Source organism: Nyctibius grandis, chromosome 5 (genome assembly GCF_013368605.1).
Source record: "Nyctibius grandis isolate bNycGra1 chromosome 5, bNycGra1.pri, whole genome shotgun sequence".
NCBI lineage: Eukaryota > Metazoa > Chordata > Aves > Nyctibiiformes > Nyctibiidae > Nyctibius > Nyctibius grandis.
In genome coordinates this window covers 63,622,295-63,642,943 of record NC_090662.1, presented here as the reverse complement: position 1 = coordinate 63,642,943, position 20,649 = coordinate 63,622,295, and the positions used below count along the sequence as shown (strand labels likewise).

Genomic DNA, 20,649 nt, shown 5'->3' with positions numbered 1-20,649 from the left:
ACAGGGGCAGAGGGACTATCAAAGGCTGGAGTAGTGCCACTTTGTCTCTCTTCTTGGACTGCTGCTGTATTTTTGTTAAGAGTTAAGACACTGCTACTGTTTTAGTTCCCATTGTAATGGGGACAGCTCCCAGTTCCCAGTGGTTCCGGAGAGGGCTCCCTTCATACTTAGTGTATCATGTTCAGAAGGAAGTTATTTAAGTTTGTTACAGTAGAAACAGAAGAAAATCATTACAGTAGAAAATGCTGCCCGAGCAGCATTTTGACAGTGTACTTTTCCTTCTCTGGAGAGAGAGCAGCACCTTTCTGGAAGTGCATAGACAACACTTTATTTCAAGAGAGGCATTAATCTTTAAAACATTTTTGCATCAGTTAAACTCCAGAATAAATAAGTCAAGCAAGGGTCACATGTTCTCCTCTGGGTCTGTTTGTTACCACCATGGTACAAGCCTAACCATTCCATCACCTTTCTTTGCCTCCCTGCATCCCCACTTGCCCCCAACCAGGACGACATTGCCCTTGTCAGAGCTCAAGTTACACATTTCAGCAGAACTGTACAGTGTTTAGCCTTCAGAGTCATGTTATTGATTTGAAGTTTGTGCTTAACAAATGGTCTCTCTTCTCCTTTACTGTTTGTAGTGGACATCAGAAGAAATCAGCACGTATCCCTGTGGGGAGAAGAACAGTCACTAAAGTGGTATGAGTTACAAAATGAAGGGTTGTTTTTGTTTGGTTGCTTTTGTTGTGGATCTTTTTTTTTTTTTTTTTTTTAATTTTAACTAGATCCTGGTGTTAAAGGTCAGAAAATCTACTGAAAACAGGTGAGCCTTGGAAGTAACAAGTTCTATTAAACTCTGTCCTTTGAACTTTCTAAAACAGCCCCATCTTTTCATGGGTGCTATCCCTTTGCACCATGCTAGTAACAGAAGGGACATCTAAAGATCATACAGCCTACACAGGGAAGTTCATCTGAGCCTTGAGGCAACTAGGCAATCATCACAAGGTGGGATTATTTTTTATCTAAGTTGAGCCACTTAAGAATTAGCCATCTAATCTAAATTTATCCTTAAGGCTTTCCCCATTATCAGCGCATACAGAGCGAGGAACCTGCAGAGAGCAGCCCATCACAGTCTAAAGTGGTTGTCTCTGAAAAGTGGGAAGAATTGTCTTTCTTCCTATTGACCACAGCCAATAGACTGGGACTGGAAGTGGAGACTATAAAGGTAGCTTTTAAATAGGAATCTCATTCACATTAATAGGGTATAGCAATCCTCCTGTATCCTCTCTCATTCCTAGTTGCTGATGAGGAGACTGGTTAGAGAAAGTGAGGTAGGGAATGAGCCCCACAGAACCACTAAAATTCTTCATTCGTAATTAGCATATAAGGTTGTTAGCAACTACTGCCACCGACAGCAGTCTCCAAGCAATTATATTTTGTAGGGACTGCGTAGCTGGCTGCTGCCAGGTCTGTGGGATGCAAAGAAAGATTAAAAAAAAAAACCCTTTGCGTTTTCTTTCCTGAATTGTGCTTTATGCTTAACCACAAACAAGGATTTGAGACTCTCTCTGCAAAGCTGAAAATAACTGAGAAGTTGATAAACAAGTGAGGAAATGTAACAGGCTTACCCATTTTCTGGGAGTTCGTTTGTCAGCAATGCCCTTGTACTGACCGATTGTCTAGCAACATTCTGTATGTTCAAACTAAGGGCTAGATTTGGAGAATAACCGGACGGCAAAGAACATTTTTCACTAACTACTTTTGACTACTAGCCTTGGTCATTGTCATAAATTATTAACAAAATCCAGTCATCCTAGGTGCACAAAAATCAATTCACCTCCCTCTTGCATTTCAACTCTTCCTGTTAAATTCAGCAGAACTGTGTGGATAGCGATAACTCTAATTTGATTTGATTGGCCAAACTTGAACAAAATGTTAAACATAAACCTGTTTTCACACTCATTTGCAACTTGCAAGGCTGAGCAAGCTGTGCATGTGATCACTCTGTGGTTATGTATTTAATTCAGTTCTAGCTTTTCCTCTCAACGAAAAGCTTGTTTCTAATAGCGTTTTACCATTACTACAGGTCTCATTTTAAACCCAGGGCTTTTTACTGCTTAACTAGCTCAAGTCGAGCATGTTTCTTGTACAGACAGGTGAATAAATGCCTAGCAAAAAAAAAAAAAAAGAAAAAAGAAAAAAGAAAGGAATAACCTTTTCATGAGAGTGTCAAAATCTCACCTGTACAATTGTAATGTGAGGTCTCGTCAGGGTAACGTTGGCCAGATTGGGAAGGGGGAATCCTTTTGATAGTTTAGCTTAAAAGAGACAACCACAATGATTTAGGTATGCATTGGAAAGATAATAAACACCTGCCCTTCATCAACCCTCTTTATCCAGAGATTTCTAGGTCATTTACAGCAATTAACCTCTTAAGTCTTCACAAGCAACCCTGGGCAATAGATATGATGCCCATTTACCAATGGGTAAAAACAATTACAGATACTTTTCTCTTGGCAGAGCGTTGCAGCCAAACCAAGGCATTTCATGTTCACCACATTACATACTCAGTGATTTGTCCCTAGTGACCCAGGGGATTGTTAATACAGCTCTAGCATCATTAGAACCTGTTCCCATTTGTCTCAATTAAGGAAGGCGAATTTCATCCTGGTACAGAGGGCTGGCACAAAGCTCTGTCTCCCTCCAGGGCCTTAAATAAGGTTTATGAGAGGCAGAAGCCCTGTGCTAGTCTAATAAAGAGGAATACATTTCACACACAGTAGCCTCAGGCAGGTGTGCAGGCTAGAGAGATTCTTCTCACTGATGCATCAGGGCCACCTTGAGTGAGGCAAAGGCAGACAAATTATGCGTTTCCAAGCCCTTTTTGCTCTTTTTGCAGAACAGTGCCAGTGAAAGGGCGCACTTAGACCTCTACAAATCAATCTCCCCCTTCCACTGCTTACTGGCTGATGGTCATTTTCCACTCAAGTTGATGGGAACTGGAAACTTAAGCAGAAAGTCAGTAGAGGTTCCTAGAATCACTCTGCTAGAAGCTTTTAACTTAGAAATACAGCCTTACCATTAGCTGATGGAATGACTTCAGTCTGTAAAATGTAAGACAGGATGTTCTCCAGAAGTGAGATCTGCCACAGACAAGAAAACTGAGTTAGCCATCACTTCCTGATGGCGGTAGAACTGTCATGCCCTAATCCTGGCTGGAGTTAGTAGGGTCATGTTCAACTTTCAGCTCTCATTTGGCCCAAAAGAGTCATAAGTTCAGATGAACTTTGGATCTGAAGTCTTTGGAATGATACAAAGGAAGTGAGATGTAAGATGCAAATGGCTTTCATCATGTTTGGACAACATTTTCATTTACAGCAGTCTATTTCCTTTATTTATGAGATAATTTATCACCAATAGCGAAGCAGGACCAGAACAATCTTAATCCTTTCCCTTCAGCTATTCAGAACTGATTGATTGTACTGAGAATTAAATGACTCTCTGCAGAGGCAGAGTTTTCCCCTGAGAGCCTACAACTGCACTATTTCAGGCATCTGAGACTAGTATTTTGGCTCCTATCCCCTGCTGTAATTCTGAGCATCTGTGATGAGCACCACTGCACCACATGGAGTGCCTCTGCCTCGGTCATGCATGTGATTGCTTAGCGCACTGCTCTGCCTGCTGCTACAGTTCAGATTACCACTGTGCATTTCACCATTATGATTCGAGAGATCTCTGTGCTTACTGATGAAATACGATACACCAGTCAGGGAAACTACAGAATATCTCATTTTCAGAGCACTGACTTGCCCCAAAGAATATACTTTTAAGTCCACAGCAGAGAGGTGGCTGCTAGAAGATAGGAAAAGAGTCACCCAGGAATGAAGCCAAATTATTTAGAAATACAAATAAAATTTAGCTGCTTACTGTTCAGCTTCGATATCACTGATATTCTCTAGGCAATCCTGCCCCGGCAGGGGGATTGGACTAGATGATCTTTTGAGGTCCCTTCCAATCCCTAACATTCTGTGATTCTGTGATATTCCTGGTTTGCATTTGCTATGTGCTTAAACTATCTACTTACCTCGAAAAAGCCCACATTGGTATGGGCTAGGGAGAACTGGAGCCTGAGGGAGAGAAGTGAAACAAGATGAGTCACTGGAAAGGATAAACAGACATTATTCTAGTAATGTGCAATCAGTGCTGTAAGCTGCAGGCCTTAAGAAGCATCTGTAAAGAGACTTTGGAAGCAATATATTTTTACACAATGCGTACCGCCTCATGGAGAAGGAGGTGCTTTTCTTTGGGCATTGCTGAGCACGCATGCAAAAGAGTATGCTAGAATGGCTGTAGCTAGCAATGTGAGTGTGCGTCTCCCTCTGAGCTGTAATTTGGAAATCCTACTGACAATTGACTTTACCCAGGGCTAGCAACAAGGCCTTGCGAGCTCTCAGATATTTTGCAAGGATTTTGGTACATCTACGTAATGCTTTGATGTGAGCCTTATTGGGGTGGGAAGAAAAATTCTCTTCACTGTATGGTACTGCTGCTGATGGCTGTGTTGGTAATGCCTCTGTTTCCAAATTCAAATATTTATTCAGTACATATTCAAGTATCCAAACATGTATCCAGAACATGATTTCTGAGTTTCCACAGAACCAGCATTCCAGCTCTTAGCACACTCTAGATTTTTCTCTCTAAATGTTGCTGCAAAAAATGCTAACAGCGCTATCCTCCTTAAATTCCTAACATCTCTGTGCCCTGACAAACCCTGCATATTCTTAACCCTACAACTGTCTTCCCAAGGGACTGTTGTGAAATCAGGGCCCCAGTTCCCAGCTGTGAGATCCTGGTATACAGAGCTTCTCTCTATAAAATGCGACATGTTAAATGTTTAAATGCCCAAGCCTCCGCTCTCTAGCTTTCTGACTTGGGAGTTGCAGTGCCTTAGCTGGAGAATCTCTGCTATAGGAATATTAGCGTAGGAGAACTGCAGGAATCCAGATTCTTTACCATGTCCTGGACCCCTCTGCACTTTCCTAGTGGCACAGGTGGGCTAGAAAGCAGTTGCATCTTGCCAGCTGGAAAGGGATGAGGGAAGCTCTCAGATGATTCATGGTCATCGTAACTGTCCTGCACACTTCATTGATCTAGCTCAGAGGGGAGAGTAGATGTCGGGAGCAGAGCAGTCCAATGAGACCACTGCCCTGCAGCAATCCACAGCTGGTGGCCAGTCCCTTGGGGACTGTGGCAGTTGTCACAGAGAAGCTTCCTGACTCCTCTAAACTGTACAAGTACAGCCATAAAGAGAATTAGAGAATTTAACACAGACGAACTCACCAGGGAAACATTAAATTATGGTTATCTGATCATGTGCCTAAACTGCTAACGTTGGGATAGCTAACACTTCCAAACGGCTGGAAATCCTTTCCATCCCAGTTGAATTACCTGTTCAAACATAGTGAGCCCATCAATTTCTGGTCAAATATATTCAGAGCAATGCTGGTGTTGGCTGCCTGCAGAAGAAAGAAACCATGGGTTACCAGACACAAAAAAAACCCAGGACCCTTGCTGTGAATTAGTTACAAATACAGAAATATGATCTTCCCAGTTATGTACAGAAGCTATTTCATGTAGATGTAACTTTCTCCCTAGCCCATGGCCCATGCAAGGCTGCACACAGTAAATGTCTGCTTATCTGAACAGCACTGACAAGAGCTGAAACATGGGTAATGAGATTTCGCTAATCAAAGACATTTTCAGTTAAATGAACAAGTTGCCAAGAGACATGATTCATGCCTGCAGAACTGTCATTCCAGAGAACAAAGCTTTGGTTAATCAGAGTCGCTATATGTTTGGATTTTTGTCCATCTATATGAAAATGTTCTTCACCATAGAAATGTCGTATAAGTTAAGTGAGGCCTCATAGGCACCACCTGCAACTAAGGGGAATTTGCAAGTACAAGAAATCTGGCACTATGTTTCTTATACAGAGTTTCAACAAAAGGAAGGAAAAAACATATTTAACCATGAGTTAAACGTCACATTGTTTGTTGTACTTACTATGTTCATTGTGAACAATGACTGGGTGGTTGAGTCTGGCAGAACAGCAAACACCTCCATGGAGCCCTGAATTTCTACTGTGAAGGAATCGTACTCTAAGCTGATGATAGGTATTTCAGTAGCCATCAGCTTCAACATCACTGGGTAGGGTGTAACTGAATATTTGGCTACCTGGAAGGTTCCAAGACAAACAGAAAAGAGAAAAACACTTCTAGTAGAATAGATCAGAATACTGCATTTTCTCATTCTTGAAGAAATAATATTGAAGTAGTTCCTTAAGATAAGGTTAAGGATAGCTGCTAACATAAGACTCTTTCAAGCAAGCAGGAGGTACAAGTTTTCTGTGGTGATGAATTAAGAGTCTTGGCCACAACAGGAATGCAGTGGAAAGGTCCTTCCACTCTAGGAATGCAATTTCTTCTATATCACAGAATCGTCTTTGTTGGAAAGGACCTTTAAGATCATCGAGTCCAACCATTAACCTAACACTACCAAGTCAACCACTAAACAATATCCCTAAGCATCACATCTACTTGTCTTTTAAATACCTCCAGAGATGGTGACTCCACCACTTCCATGGGCAGCCTGTTCCACTGCTTGTTAACACTTTCTGTGAAGAAATTTTTCCTGATACCCAATCTAAACCTCCCCTGGCGCAATTGAGGCCATTTCCTTTCATCCTATCACTTGTTTCCTGGGAGAAGAGACTAACACCCTCCTCACTACAACCTCCTTTCAGGTACTTGTATACAGCAATAAAGCCTCCCCTGAGCCTCCTTTTCGCCAGACTAAACAACCCCAGTTCCCTCAGCCGCTCCTCATAAGACTTTTCTCTAAACCCTTCACCAGCTTCGTTACCCTTCTTTGGACTCTCTCCAGCACCTCGATGTCTTTCTTGTAGTGAGGGGCCCAAAACTGCACACAGTATTCAAGGTATGGCCTCACCACTTCAAGAGAAATTAAATACTCATTTGTTGTCTCCATTTAGCCCATATCCAGGGCTAAACAATAACCAACAATATCACCCAATGTCCCCTCCCCAACTGAGAAAGGGAATTGGGAAAAGGAGGGAGATTCATGGGCTGAAATTTAAACAGATTTAATAAAGAAAACCAATATCAATACTAATGCTAATACAAAAGACACAAAGTTATACTTAGCCCATATAGTAGTGGTGAAAGTCTCCAGAGATGGCAACCATTGAGGAGACACACACACACACAAAAAAAAAAAAAAATAAAAAAAAAAAATCAAAAAAAAAAATCAGAGGAGACAGCCCCCAGCCATCCCCAGCAAGCTTTCCCATTTATAGTGAACATGATGTTTATGTTACAGAATACAGCTGTGGGCCAGCCTGGGTCAGCTGCCCTGGCTTTCACTGCTAATGGCCTTGATTACCATACCATGGCGGGCCACAAACTAAACCAAAATGTAACAAAAAATGGATTCTATAATTTTATCCCTGTGAAACCAGGACATTTGTGAATACAGGAAAGGAATGGAACATGAATGTGACGCTTAAGTCATACAATAAAAGAGCTCAGGAGTCATTCACTTTGAGATTCACCCATCTCATGAGACAGGTTCCTGCTCTGGACTGTCCTCAGAGGAGCCTCACTCTGTCCATTGCCTGAAGAGAAAGTAGGCTCACCAAGTTCATTACTTAGAACAGAGAGGATGGAATATTAGCATGAATGCTCATGGCATTTTATGGAGAAGACCAGATGATGGCTGCCCTTGGAGCATTCTTATGTTTCTGAGTAAGGAACTTAATATCATCTAGGAAGTAAACAAGGATGTGAAGTTCTTCGAACCATGAGTCCGATTTCACCCAACCTCGCCATTTATGGCCTAGGGTCTCTTATGCTCATTTTTGGTTTCTCGTTCTGTCTGAGAAGGCTGGTGGAAGCCATGCACGCTCATATTCTCTGTCCTGTTATATTCATCTCCTCCACCTAAAATAAATCAAAATCCCATGCATCTGCCTTGTCTAATCCATAGATGTAATGTTTCCTGTCCATCTGTTAGCTCAGTTTCCTGCACATGGCCACTAATAGTCCCTTCCCAGGTCTTTACTAGATTCCTTTCTGCTACTCAGTCACAGGCTAGCAGTGAAGCAAAGACAATTATGCAGGTTTGGGCAGGAGAAAGGTGTTATTTCTGAGCTGAGGCCCTCAGAAGTCTCTCAAAGCAGGACTCACGGCTGGAAGCTTTTTCCTGCTTAGAGCTGGTTTTAGGTGGGAACAGCTGTGGCTTGGGCACAGTGCCCAGAATAAAGATTGATGTGCAAGATTATGGGCCAAGTAATTCAACTCATTGTGGGGGTGGGAGGTGACAAGGCCCATCTGCTCTGCTGTGACAAGGCATACATGTGCCCACTTCTCCAGCACAGGAGCCCTACAAGCCTTAGGGCCAGTAGCGAGGTGTCTGACACCCACACTGGCTGGTTTCCTAAGAGTTTGTAGAAATAATGATACTCACCTCAGGGATGATACTGCCAAATATCTCTGTGCTTATATCAAAATAGCTGCAAGTCTGGAGAAAAAAAAAAAAAAAGAGAAAACAAATGAGTTCACCAGATTTGACCTTCATGGTCAGCTTTTCTCTAAATGCAGTATTACTGTCATTTCAATGAATCTTCAATTTTGTACCTCTCAGAAATATTCTTAACGGACCCAGTATACTTAAAGCTGATTCCAACAACATATGCCAAAACACTTTCTGAGAAAGCAAATGCTTAATATCATTATAGTTTGGGCTGCAATCTATAGGTTTTGCAACTTACTGAACCTCCTGGAGACAGGCTATCCGAGTCCGCTAGCCTCTAAGCCACAGCTATTGTGCTTTGACATATGCTTTGCTTCCAAGGCCCCTGAAGTACTTTCAGTCTGTAAAGACCCCTCACAAAACAGCCACTGAGGCTGCTAAATTCCCAGGAGTAGATCCTTTGTCCAGAAAAGTCTATGCCTCAGGTATACAAAAACCTTCTTTTTTGTAGTAAAGCTGCCAGTATTTGGCACCTTGCTCAGTGGAACTAGGCTACCTGTCTGTGGCATCTATCTAGAGCACAATAAAAGAGTGCAACAGTACCCTCATGTTTCTGATCTACTGTGTCAGGACTGCATAGGCCAATTAGCAGCTTTATACTGCCACATACTGATAACTGGCAGGTCACAGTTGCATCTTGGATGACCTGAGCCACTCTGATCCCATTCCTCTGTGTCCCACTTACCTCCTCTGCAATGGTGATGTTGAAGGCTCCTGCGGTGTAGTAAGCAAATGAGGAGGTCTGAAAAAAATACTCAGAGAAGGCAAGGTAGAGCATGGAGTCACTTTGGTCTGGAACAGTGAAGGGAGCTGCCACATAGGGAGGGCCAGTATAGTTTCCAGCTGGGTAGACCATGCCCTGAAAATTATTGTTAGAGATAAATATATCAGACTCAGAACATGACTTTAAAGTGACTGCAGACAATTAATGCTACTTTCCTTTCCCTTGATCAAGCTATTAATTTGGTGTATAAATGAATACACAGGCTTTGTAGTCCATCCTGAAGCTTTCGTGCTTTCAAGCAGGCGGTCAAGACAAGTTCCAGAGATTTGACACCGTTACAGATGACACCTGAGATCTATCTTTTGAGATGCTGACCACCTACAGAAGACAGTCTACCATCTCAGAAAACAAAGCCTCTAAATTAAGGGTCTACATGTTGCATGAAGAGCATGACTAAGGCTCCTCCCTATTGAAAAGCTCTACTTTTTCCTTTCCCCATCTGTAGGAACTTAAATCTGAAAACTGCTGCCTAGAGCTATTCAGTGGTCTCAATTACAAGATGGATCTCTAAAACCAGAGGTCTTTCTAGGTCAGAATTGACACCTTATTCTACCCGGAACCAAGCTGGTAACTTGTGCAGACAAAAGAATGCCTATGAGAGAAAGGAACGTCATGTCGGGCAATCCTAAAAACACCTATGTTGTCTTTTGCACTACCCATGATATTAGCTAAGTCTTGCAGATCTAATATTTCCAAATGCATCCAGGTGAAACAAAACATAAAACTGATTTAAAGTGAGGAAGGTACTCAGAGATTAAGATTTTTTATATCCTTTTTATAAGTTCCCCCTTTCTGTTTCTTCTCAAATGTATTTTGTGTGTCTCTTCTCAGCTTCTCCCCATCTATGTCTAAATTTTGTGTTGCCTTTTAAGAACTATCAAAACGCTTACAAAGTGTTGAGTTGCTTTGCCCGTGACCTCCCCACTCAATCCTCACTTGGATTTAAGTCACTTGCTTTGTATTTTTTGCCCATGTTGCATCTTATGTGGGAGAGTAGCCTTGTAAACAGCCATGACATTACCTTTTTAGTCTACCTCAAATCCCTGCTTAAAGTCTAGTTGTGACAATACCCAGAAAAGCTTGACGGCAGCTGCAGAGCGGTGTGCCGAGACCAGTGTGTATCACACTGATGGATATTGGCTTTTTGTTCCTTTGTGTTCCCAACTCTTATTTCCCTGTTTTCTCTTGTTAATACTTTATAAGATCTTCATGACAGGACTGTCTTTTCATTCTCCCTTTGTAAAGCACCTAGTGCAAGGCATCTTAAACTTAATTAAGTATCCTAGATACTATGATGATGATAACTACCTTCAACCAAATCACCTTACACAGAATGACAATCAAGTCATTGTAGAACTAGGAACTAGTTTGATTTTAGTTTTAATACATAAGGAAATTTTTTTCCTTTATTTGAAAGAAACTTTCAGGCCTTCAAACTCAGCAGCACTACTTGGGCTCCCACGCTTTTTCAAGGGTCTTGTCTCTTCCCATTCAAGGTGCCAGAGTCTTAATTCTTGCTCCTATAGTCTTGCTCTTTCTATTCCTCTCTCATCTGACAGCAGACGCACCTAGTTAGTGCAATGTGTAGAAATCTTCCCCTGACTGACTGAACAAAGAAGTCCCAGCTATTAATCAACAGCAAGAGAAGGATGAAGTTGAATACCTTTTTTTCTCTCCTTTCTCTTTCTCTTTTTCTCTTCTAACTTGCTTAGTCAACTTTTACTGCTGTCTATTTGCTATAACCAACTCAACAGCAATTAAAAAAAAGGATGTGGCTTTTAAATAATTCATTTTACAACACCATTGTTAAAAATGATTACAATAACAAATGCAATAGTGCTTTGAAATGTCTGTCTTCTCAGATATTGAGTCTTAATGTTCAGAACAGCGATCATTTTCATCTTGGAGAGTGGATCATATGATGATAAAAACCACAGCAATCTTGGGCAATAGCACTACAGGCAGTTACCTTTAAGTCCAGGTCAATGAATTGCTGGAATACTGCTGGCAAGCTATTTAAGGAGTAGTCTGCTTCCACCCAATCATCAGTTGGCATTAGGACTGTAAGGGTGGTAGATAAAGCAAAATACCCAATATTACAAAAAGCACAGAAAGAATTTTACGTACACTTAAAACTAAGTCAGTTCCTGAAGGAGAATAACACAAGTTGTTCCAAAGGGTAGAGAAAAACACAACCAGGGACCTCCTAACATGCATTCTGACCTAAGGCTTGATGTTTCCACTGGCACCTTCTTTGAAGCACCTTCTTTAGTTTGTCTAACATTTTGTCATTGTGGAAAAGTAAATTTAGTCTAACCAAAACAAGGAAATGGCCATACCAGTGCTCCGGGGCATAAGGAGGTGTTGGGATTTCTTGTCAAGCGGTTCTGAGAGCATCCAAAGTGCCTCTAACTTGCAAATACTTTCTTTCCCACAAAAGGTGGGTGCCTGATCTGCTTAGGTACTTGTGTTTTGCACATGGTATCTGCCAAATGCTTTGGGTGCCTTAAACTCTTGCAAATCTAACCCAAAATGTTTACAATTATTAGATATCACTAGTGACTCACCATTCAGTGCTTGGAGGTCTTCATCTATCAATTGGATCCCAGATCTGATGTTGGGACATGACTGTATAAAAGCACACTCAAGTTAGGCCTGATTAGCGTGGACCTGTAAGCATCTCTCACCCGTGTGCTAGCAAATCTTTCTGCTCATGTGACACACATTGTAGCATTTGTTTGTCAAAACACCTGAACTAGTTTTTCCTTAGCTAACTGGTTCTTCAAGGTTCCTACTTGGTGCAATGTAAGCATGTCCTATGTCAGAGCTGCCTTTAGCCAACAAAGTGAGAAGTTGCCAAAGGCAGTCTGATGGAAGTGACAAAACCACGGCCTTAATAGTGCAAGAAGGAGACAGAGATCTCCCATTGGTCTCACAGAAGAGATCCCTGTTCTGGGGCAGAATCACAGCCATCTCAAGCTCTGTTTCCTCTCAGAGGCCCTGGGCAGGTTGTCATCAGAACTACACACCTCTTTGATAGGATTAAGTTTAAATATGTCATACTATCAGGTGATATACAATATCTCTATGCATCACTCAATATATGTTTTGTATAAAAATTACCCCAAAGACAGGATGCCTGTAGGTACACAGGCAGAGACTTATTCTGCATTGGAATGGGAAAAATAACTACATTTTCTGGCCCTACTGTTGCCTTGGTTGAACCTAGCTGTGGACTAGTCAGTATCTTGGTCATAAACTTGGCACTTTATCTGGAAGCATTTCTGGCTTCCAAAACAGTGACTATGCTGATCAGACCAGAATAGGACTATATTATTTTTCTAGTTCTTCCTTTGCCAAGTTCACAGCACTGACTTGTGAAAGTCATATGCCTTAAACCCCTCCCCTACACAATTTGAAAGGCTTACATTAGTGACCAAGCTCCTGTGAATGGGTTTCTTCAGATACTTGATAAAGAAGTTATGCAGGAAGCTAGAGGAAAGGAAGAAAGATATTAATGGGTCAAGTACTACAGTCATTAACAGGAAATCGGATATCTCTGCAGAACATGAATTTAATGGCCTCTGAGTGTGATATTCTAGTACCCAAGGGAGCTTTCTGAAATGTAACAACTATCAGAGAGCCACCATGTAAACAGAGATAATTTCACCACTAGGCATTTCAGCAATTAGCCTGGGTAGATTCATCTTTATGAATAAGGTATTCTTCCTATTAACTCAATCATGTATGTACAAACACAGAATAAATAAGTAGTCTCTGCACTAGGAACTTCCAATACAAGTAAAAACAAGCAAACAAACAAAAAACAAACCTAAAACCAGGTGACAAGAGTTGTATTCAAACAGCGAGAGAAGTACAAAAAACTAATCAAATAATGTTGCACAGGGTTGTAACCAGAGGCACAACAGACAGCAGTCTGGTTCTGTTCAGTTTTGATAGAACTGTGACTAGGAGTACTTAAAGCATAGTACAAGCAAGTAACTTCTACGTAGAGTTGAAGAGTAGAGCAGTATTTGGAAATAAGTGAATGCTGAAGAAGCACATGGGATTGTTTGATCTCACCAGAACTGCTGTATTTATCCTCTACTCAAGGGACAGTGTGCACAAATACAAGGACAATTTGACACTGGATTAGGGCCTTGATTCTCACTTGTGGTGCCTATATACGCCAAAATAGATGCCCTATTTCATGAAGTTGTCTTTGTGCCGTTCATTGACAGTTATTTTCTCACAGAGTATATACAGATCTCTTCCACTTACCCACTTTTTCCATTCAACTTGATGTCTATATCACCAGAAGTTGTCCGGCAGCTGGTCAGTGATATTGCTGTATGACCCGTATTATCCAGGGGTGTTGAAAAGATTGCAGTTACAAACACCTTTGAAATGTACACTGTGCTTCTTCCGCTGTCTTTGCTGCATTAATGAAAAAGAAATAAATAACTGAAAAACCCAATTTTTAATGAACATTCAAGACTCAATTAATTCTTAAATGGACTCTTTTCTGTTCACTGAAGATGAAGGTGTTTAGCTGAATACCTTGTATCGCATTGCTCATAACAAAAATAGATTCTAATATGTCTGCAAAGAATCAAGTATTCTACACAGATTTCCAGCTAGGAGTTTTGGAAAATGATGGATTTGGGAAAGCAGATAATTCACTATTGTAAAGTATTTTGCTCCATTTACCAGACCTGCACCCATAGCAGACGAAACCAGGATATGGCTGATATAAGATAGGGCAAGAGAGCTGTACTGGGATCTAACCTATTGGTACTGGGGAAGCTCCATACAAACTCATGTCAGGGCTGGAGTGCCCCCCAACGGGCTCTGTGCCCTCTTCCCCACCCCTCCCAGGGGTTTGGCAGCCCATGCTCAAGACCAGACCCAATGTGGTGAAGCTGTGTTGGATAAAGTTGTTCATAACTTGGTTATGAGAGAGAGCTGTGAAAAGCCTCATTGGGGGTCTCTACGCTTGGTTTATGAGCTCCATTGGAGCTCAGGTCTTTGCTTGAGCTATGTTGTAGGTACACCTATGTGCGACCTTGTACTTAGTTAATCTTGACAGTGCTTTGCTGGCTTGACTCCCTGACTTTGTCTCAGACCTGCCTCTTCACTATGGATCTGCCTGGCAATCTGAACTGGTGGCTGCTCCTGGTCACTGCCACTAACCTGCTCTGCTTGCCTGTCTTGGGTACTTGCCAGTGAGGGCACTGCCCCTCCTGCTGTGCTATCACCCTCAGCTCCTGGGTCTCCCTCCTCTTGCAAGCAGCCAGCCCTGCTGTCCCTGCCAGCAGAAGCCCAGAAGCGCAGATAGGAGACTGCTGTAATTCAACCAGTTTAGCAATATAGGTAATGTGAGCTGTGGGGAAGAGGAGGAGGGATTTCTTTTGTTTGAAGCAGCCTGGGACTAGGAAGGTGTGAAGACTGCTCTAAGGATATTGCCATTTGCTTGTCCATTTTACATCAGCTTCTGAACTCTCTCTCATAGAGGTATAGCACAGGGTTTCTAACAGTGTAGCTGCACTGGGAAGGTTTGTTATACTGGACTGTGATCCACCATACTATAATTTTTCTAAACGTGTCATTAGCTGGCAGGCTGGGCAACAACAACCTTCAGCTAGAGCACCAAGCCTTTACTATTTGCAGAGGTTTCTCAGCCGTGGGCTCTTTATCAGTGCTCATGGATGAGAGGGCAGGGGCTGTCTCCCACCAGCAGACCTGTTGAGAAGGACCAGTCTGTACACCTTGGTTACTGCTGCTAGCTGTTAAAGAGCACCTTTGCCACGAAGAGGTCACAAGAAAAACTAAACTGCATTTTTATCTTTATATTCTCCATCAAGAAAAATCCCAGGACACATGAGGCTGTACATACAACATCCAGGTCCTTATGTTCCAGTTCATATCGATGGTTAGAGAAGCATTTCCAATCACCAGTTTTATCCCAGTCCCAGGTATGAGGGAGATGGAAGCACTGGGGAATTCAACAGTAGTGACGTGTATTCTAGAGCATGAGGAAGATAAGGGGGACAAAAGAAAAGGAAAAGTTTGTATTTCATGAGTCAGTGTGAACACAAAACAAGGTTAAAATTTCAGCCAAACACAAATTGCCCCTGGAGAGAATACTTACCTTGAGATGTTGTATTTGACATTACCAAGCCCAAATTTCTCATAGCCACTCAAATCAGGGAAATGTTCCTTCTCCATATTCTGCTTCAGGATTTCCAGCCCAACCTCCTTGGCTACAGGAAAACAGTGATCAGTTTAGTTGCCTTTGATACTGCCTGGGAGTTTATAGTTATGTGCTTCTGGCTTAGGAGATGGGATGGATGCAGAGTCAGAAAGAAGAGGGTATCTCATTTAAGACCCAGCAGTGCTATTTCAGATCTTACTCCTAGTCATGGCAAGAGTTAAACTTACTGATTCAATATCTGAAATCAAATGAACCTCAATTTGATGTACAATGCTGTCAAGCAGCTTACTGTATCTGCTATATTGTGCTCTTAAACCTTCCTTTTCTTTATAGCCTGTGATCAGGTCATTTCCCCCCACTGCCCTTGCTTCCCCATGTCTGTTATATCAGGATTCAATGCAGTACCACCATCAGCTCCTGAAAACATCACACATACCATACTCCAACCCTTTCTGGGTGATCCTCACTTTGAGTCCAGGGCTGGCGTTGAATTGCCCACTGAGCAAACTTAAGAGCAGGAGAGAACACCAAATCTTCATCATCTTCCTAGTTTTTTACAGAACCTGTTAATAAATATTTATAATGACGGTAGAAGTTCATGCTATGTCACGTGGTGGCTGTACTCCCTTTCCCCACCGTGGAGTGAGCTGTTCAGACACCAGCTTTCCCTCCAGAATGGAGAGAGTGGAAAGCTCAGCAACCATGGAAGAGAGGACCTGTTCTGCAAAGACTGTTATAGAAATAGAGCTTGTAGGGGTAGAGGAGAAAAGTCAGCCTATTCACTGCCTTAAGGAGTGGAGAAAGCACTTAGGATACATCCACCTGGACAAACCCTGTTGAAGGGGAAGTGGCATTCAATTTTTAGGCTGTACTTATTTTTTTCACTCTAGCTAGTGAAATAAGTAGCTTAATTTTTCCCAGAATATGTGGAGCTCTCAGTGCATCCTGGTGACTCAACAGATGTCAGTGGGTCTTAGCACTTTAGAAAACCTGATCAGTTCATTTAGTTACAGACATAAATACCCCCACTTTAGGAACCACTTAAGATTTTAGCCATAACTCTGAGAAGCCCCTTAAGTTCCCTCCTGACAGTCAACAAAAAAAAATAATTTTGTGCCAGCAGACAATGTTTTCTTATCCTCTAGTCTATGTGTTAATAAATGCATTAAGTTTTATCCCAAAACTCTACTTTCAAACTTCACAGTCCAATGGATGTTTATTTTTGCTTTTTTTCATTCCCATTGAACAACTTTTTGCCCACGATAGGGTTATATTTCTTATTCCAGGTGTCCTTTTTAGTGTCTTGTGGGGAAGGAGGAAAATGCTTGAAACAAATCCATCAGTTACTTTATCTGTTATTTTGGTCACATCACCACTGATTTTTAAATAAGGTTGAGTGCCATAACCTAGCTTCTCAAACTGCCTATTTTGGCAGTTTGAGACTTTAAAGTCACAGTCCATGTATTTTATCATGTTTTCCCTACTACTTTTTTGTGCCTATATTTCTTTACTTAAATGCACCTGAGATTTCCAGCCTCATCTAAAGCAGGCTATAGCCTGGTTCTCCATTCACAGATAGGGACTTCAGTGTTCAAAGTATTTTATAAGAACAAATTAATAAAGGCAATATAAGTGCCTTTACTAACAATTAACATATTATTGCTAGTCACTTGTTTCCATTAACTTGTTTGGGCTCATCAGGAATGGACTCTGCTCTTCTGTCATCTCCTCTCATAAAATTTTAAGGGGATACTTGGAGCCTGGGACAGTGACTTAATGTCCAGGACAAAAAAAATAATTTATCATTCACAGAAGGTTGTCCTTCCCCAGTATACTTGAGTGGGACTGGTTTTACCTAATTAGACCCATTCAAAAGTTAGGTCTTTCATCTAAGAGAGTCATCTTTATAGTGGAGAGGGATACATCCCATCTATCTTAAAGCAAATTGCCCTGTGGGCAGTGCTCATATTCCTTCTAGGATTCAATGTCTTCCTCTGAGGTGGGACAAGGTAGGTAAGTTGAACCAGTAATATATATTATATGCCAGTGGTGACAAATCACTGTATGGTTGTGGGGTGATCCTTCAATTAATGGGGGAGCCCCTGCACCTCCTGGTCATTCTTCACAAAGAACTTGCTCCTAAAGGCACAGATGCCTTTTGAAACACACCCATCTTCTGGGAGATGCCAGCAAGTAACTTGTTAATAACCAGAGACAATTTACTTTCTAACAGCAAATTCTGCTAATGGCAGCTTTTGTGTAATACCATAAGACCTGTCACTCCCTTTCACGGCATGAAAAAAAGCCAACAGCATGCATGCCCCACCCCCCCAACAAAACCCCCACTCCAAAAAACAAGCAGAAACACACAATCAAGAAAACGTATGGGTGGCACCACTGATCGTGGCTAACTATCTAACCCATGATCATGTACCACCATTTCCCCTGTACTCAGTGGGCTACGCAGTGGATGATCACTTGGGTCTCCCTGCCTTCTCACACATGTCACACAGTAGCTCTTGGTGGCTCTACAGGATTTATCACAGTGGTAGTGAATGACTGAAGCAAATGCCCATCCCAAGGGCTTCTGTACTTGGATTTAAATTGAGATGGAGCTATGCTGTATGAACCACAGGCTGCATGTAGTGTGAAAGTCAGAAGCTGTTGCTGCCAGCAAAGTCTCCCGGAGAGAGTGGGAGAAGCCACTTGATGGATAATTTTAAATCCAAACTGGACAAAATCAGAGAATGGTTTTATTTTTTCCCCAGAGCTGGGAACAGTCCTCTGCGGAGTTATCTATCATCTGAGGTTTACAGCAAGAATGGCAAACAGGTCACATCATGATAGTTTTCCTTGTTTTCCTTATTTCCTACTACTACGCTGCATTATGGACAGCTGAAAATATATGAGTGTCTTTTCGAGCATTACGTTTATGTAAAAAATTTCTTTAGTTACCACAGGGCTGTTGGAGAGCTGGGATGAAACCATCTAGAAACAGACAACTGCCTCTCCCCTAATACCTGAAAATTTGTTTTGATGCTCCTGCATCTTTCCCTAGCTGTTTCGTTATCAGAGGTAATAATATATCTCAAACCTCTAAAATATTTTCAATCAATCAGGATCACAACTTAAGCAAACGGCAAAATTATGACATAACATTTACTTATTTTTTGTGTAACAGTTCGAGGAAATCCCATAGAACACCTTTGCCCTTTAGTATGACTATTTTCTTTTTAATTTTAACTGGCAGAAATTGAGAGATGAAAGAATCACGCTTCATGTGTAGAACAAAAACAAAGTACTGGAAGGAAATGTGTCTTTGACATAGGCGTAGTCTTCATACCTTAAAATCTCAAAATTTAGGCAGATTTAGTTACATCTATCTCTTCCCAACAAAGCCGCGCCTCAACAAAGGGCAGTCACAATGTGTTTGTTACCTTACCTCTCCTCCGAAGGCTGAAGAGAAGACGCTTGCTGTACCAGACCCCAGGGCTGAGGATGCTGCAGGGAAAACCCTCTGCAGCCACCACCCCGTCTTTTAAAGGAAAGAGCTGTGAGCTTGAAGAGAGCCAATTGCTGCCATCTTCAGTAGTATCACGCAGGGAGTGGCCTCTCCGGTAATCACGTCCCAAACTATTTTGGGTGTCCCAGGTTAAATCTATCACTCTAATTTCATTTAGGGACTAAGCAGAGGGCAGTGTAAACAGATGGAAAACAACTGTCTAGGCCCATCTGTTCTGAAATTGGTCAGGATATAGAAAACCATAAATTATATAGTATTTATATTATAGTATATATATACTATATTGTATATATATGGTGCAAACATATAGTATCAAGTCCTTGCAGTCAATATTTTCTATTTCTTCTGCTTGCTTATCCAGTTAACCAGTACTTTAGCTAACCAGTACTACTTGGCTTGTCAAGGAGGTGATTTAATCAATTAGCTTGGATGTAAACCAAGCAAATTCCCTCAGGCATGGAGCACTTTGCTGGACAATCTGAGTCACTTAGTTGTGCAATCCGTGAATAGAAAAGGGTAGAGACATTTGTCAGTCAGTCAACAAATACTCATACTTTACAGAGATTTAACATTCACCGCAGGGAGTCACATGCATAATAATTTCATTATTTATATCTCTGGCAACTGAGGATGAACAAAAATCACACCCTCAGTTACATAAACCTCTCCTTTAAATTTTTTGCACAAGTTCTGCAGTTGCTTCAAAGCAAGGGAAAAGCTCCACTGTTTCTATCCACATAGATCTCCAAGATCTACAAACTGAATTGTCTGAAAACTATCTCAGCTTATCCTCATCATATCCTTTTAACATTTTATGGTTCTTCTAATGGAGTACCACACAGTTTAGATAAAACTTTTAGCAAAAGTTAACAAAGACACACTAAGGCTTCCAGAACAGTTTCATCATTTCTTTCTACGAATATAGCAGTAAAAGCCAAATATCTGCTTACAGATACCTTCAGATAGCATATTCAAATATGCTATAAATAGTTTCTACATCCAAACTTTTCACATTTCAAGGTGTTACAAAGAGCCTCTAAAAGGAATGTTTTATTTCAATTTTCTCTCTTGAGCCACCAAGCATGTGGTTCGATCTACATGCTAAAGGGGATATAGATTGTGATCTTTTTTATGCAATATACAAGAAACTCAATGATCTTATCAGTATGGCAGCAACGGAGACTCGTTGCTGAATCTCTGCAGATCATTTTGGCTTTGCATGATTCCAGTCGTTGTCTTTGGCACAGTGCTCCAGCGGTCCCCTTTCCCTGCCTCCCCAATTCTCCCCTTTTTCCATGCGCTCTGGTCTGCAGCACACTGCAGACATGCATAATTTCTGTTGTTCTGTCAACCGGGAAACAACATCAGATCAAAAATTATATCCTGAGCAGTAGGTAAGTATAGGATGATACAGGGGAACTGTTAGTGTATAGACCATCCTCTTTAGTCCTTGGAAAATCTACTACTTCATCACTTTGTGAACAAGAGCCAGAGGACTAGAGCTTAAGGGGCAGTGTTGTG

General features: G+C 41.5%; 1 protein-coding gene across 1 annotated transcript; it reads right to left on the bottom strand.

The window, feature by feature from the left end:
• Nucleotides 1-384: 384 nt before the first annotated feature.
• LOC137664250 (BPI fold-containing family C protein-like) lies at nt 385-16,147 on the bottom strand. Its single transcript, XM_068402121.1, has 15 exons — nt 16,042-16,147; nt 15,543-15,654; nt 15,288-15,416; nt 13,673-13,828; nt 12,820-12,883; nt 11,959-12,019; nt 11,361-11,452; nt 9,293-9,466; nt 8,542-8,595; nt 6,061-6,231; nt 5,446-5,513; nt 4,082-4,124; nt 3,077-3,140; nt 2,239-2,315; nt 385-667 (listed from the first exon to the last, which is right to left on the bottom strand). The coding sequence occupies exons 1-15, from the start codon at nt 16,145-16,147 to the stop codon at nt 626-628; spliced, it is 1,413 nt and encodes a 470-aa protein (XP_068258222.1). The 3' UTR covers nt 385-625.
• Between the last annotated feature and the right edge of the window lie 4,502 nt (nt 16,148-20,649).

Bases quoted from the DNA above. Each gene is read 5' to 3' on its own strand.
- LOC137664250 (XM_068402121.1), bottom strand. From the start codon at position 16,147: ATGATGAAGATTTGGTGTTCTCTCCTGCTCTTAAGTTTGCTCAGTGGG. The intron at 13,829-15,287 runs GTATGTACAGCC...TCATTAATGCAG, and splicing joins AACATAAGGACCTGGATGTT to CAAAGACAGCGGAAGAAGCA. The intron at 6,232-8,541 runs GTGAGTATCATT...GGAACCTTCCAG, and splicing joins TTGGCAGTATCATCCCTGAG to GTAGCCAAATATTCAGTTAC.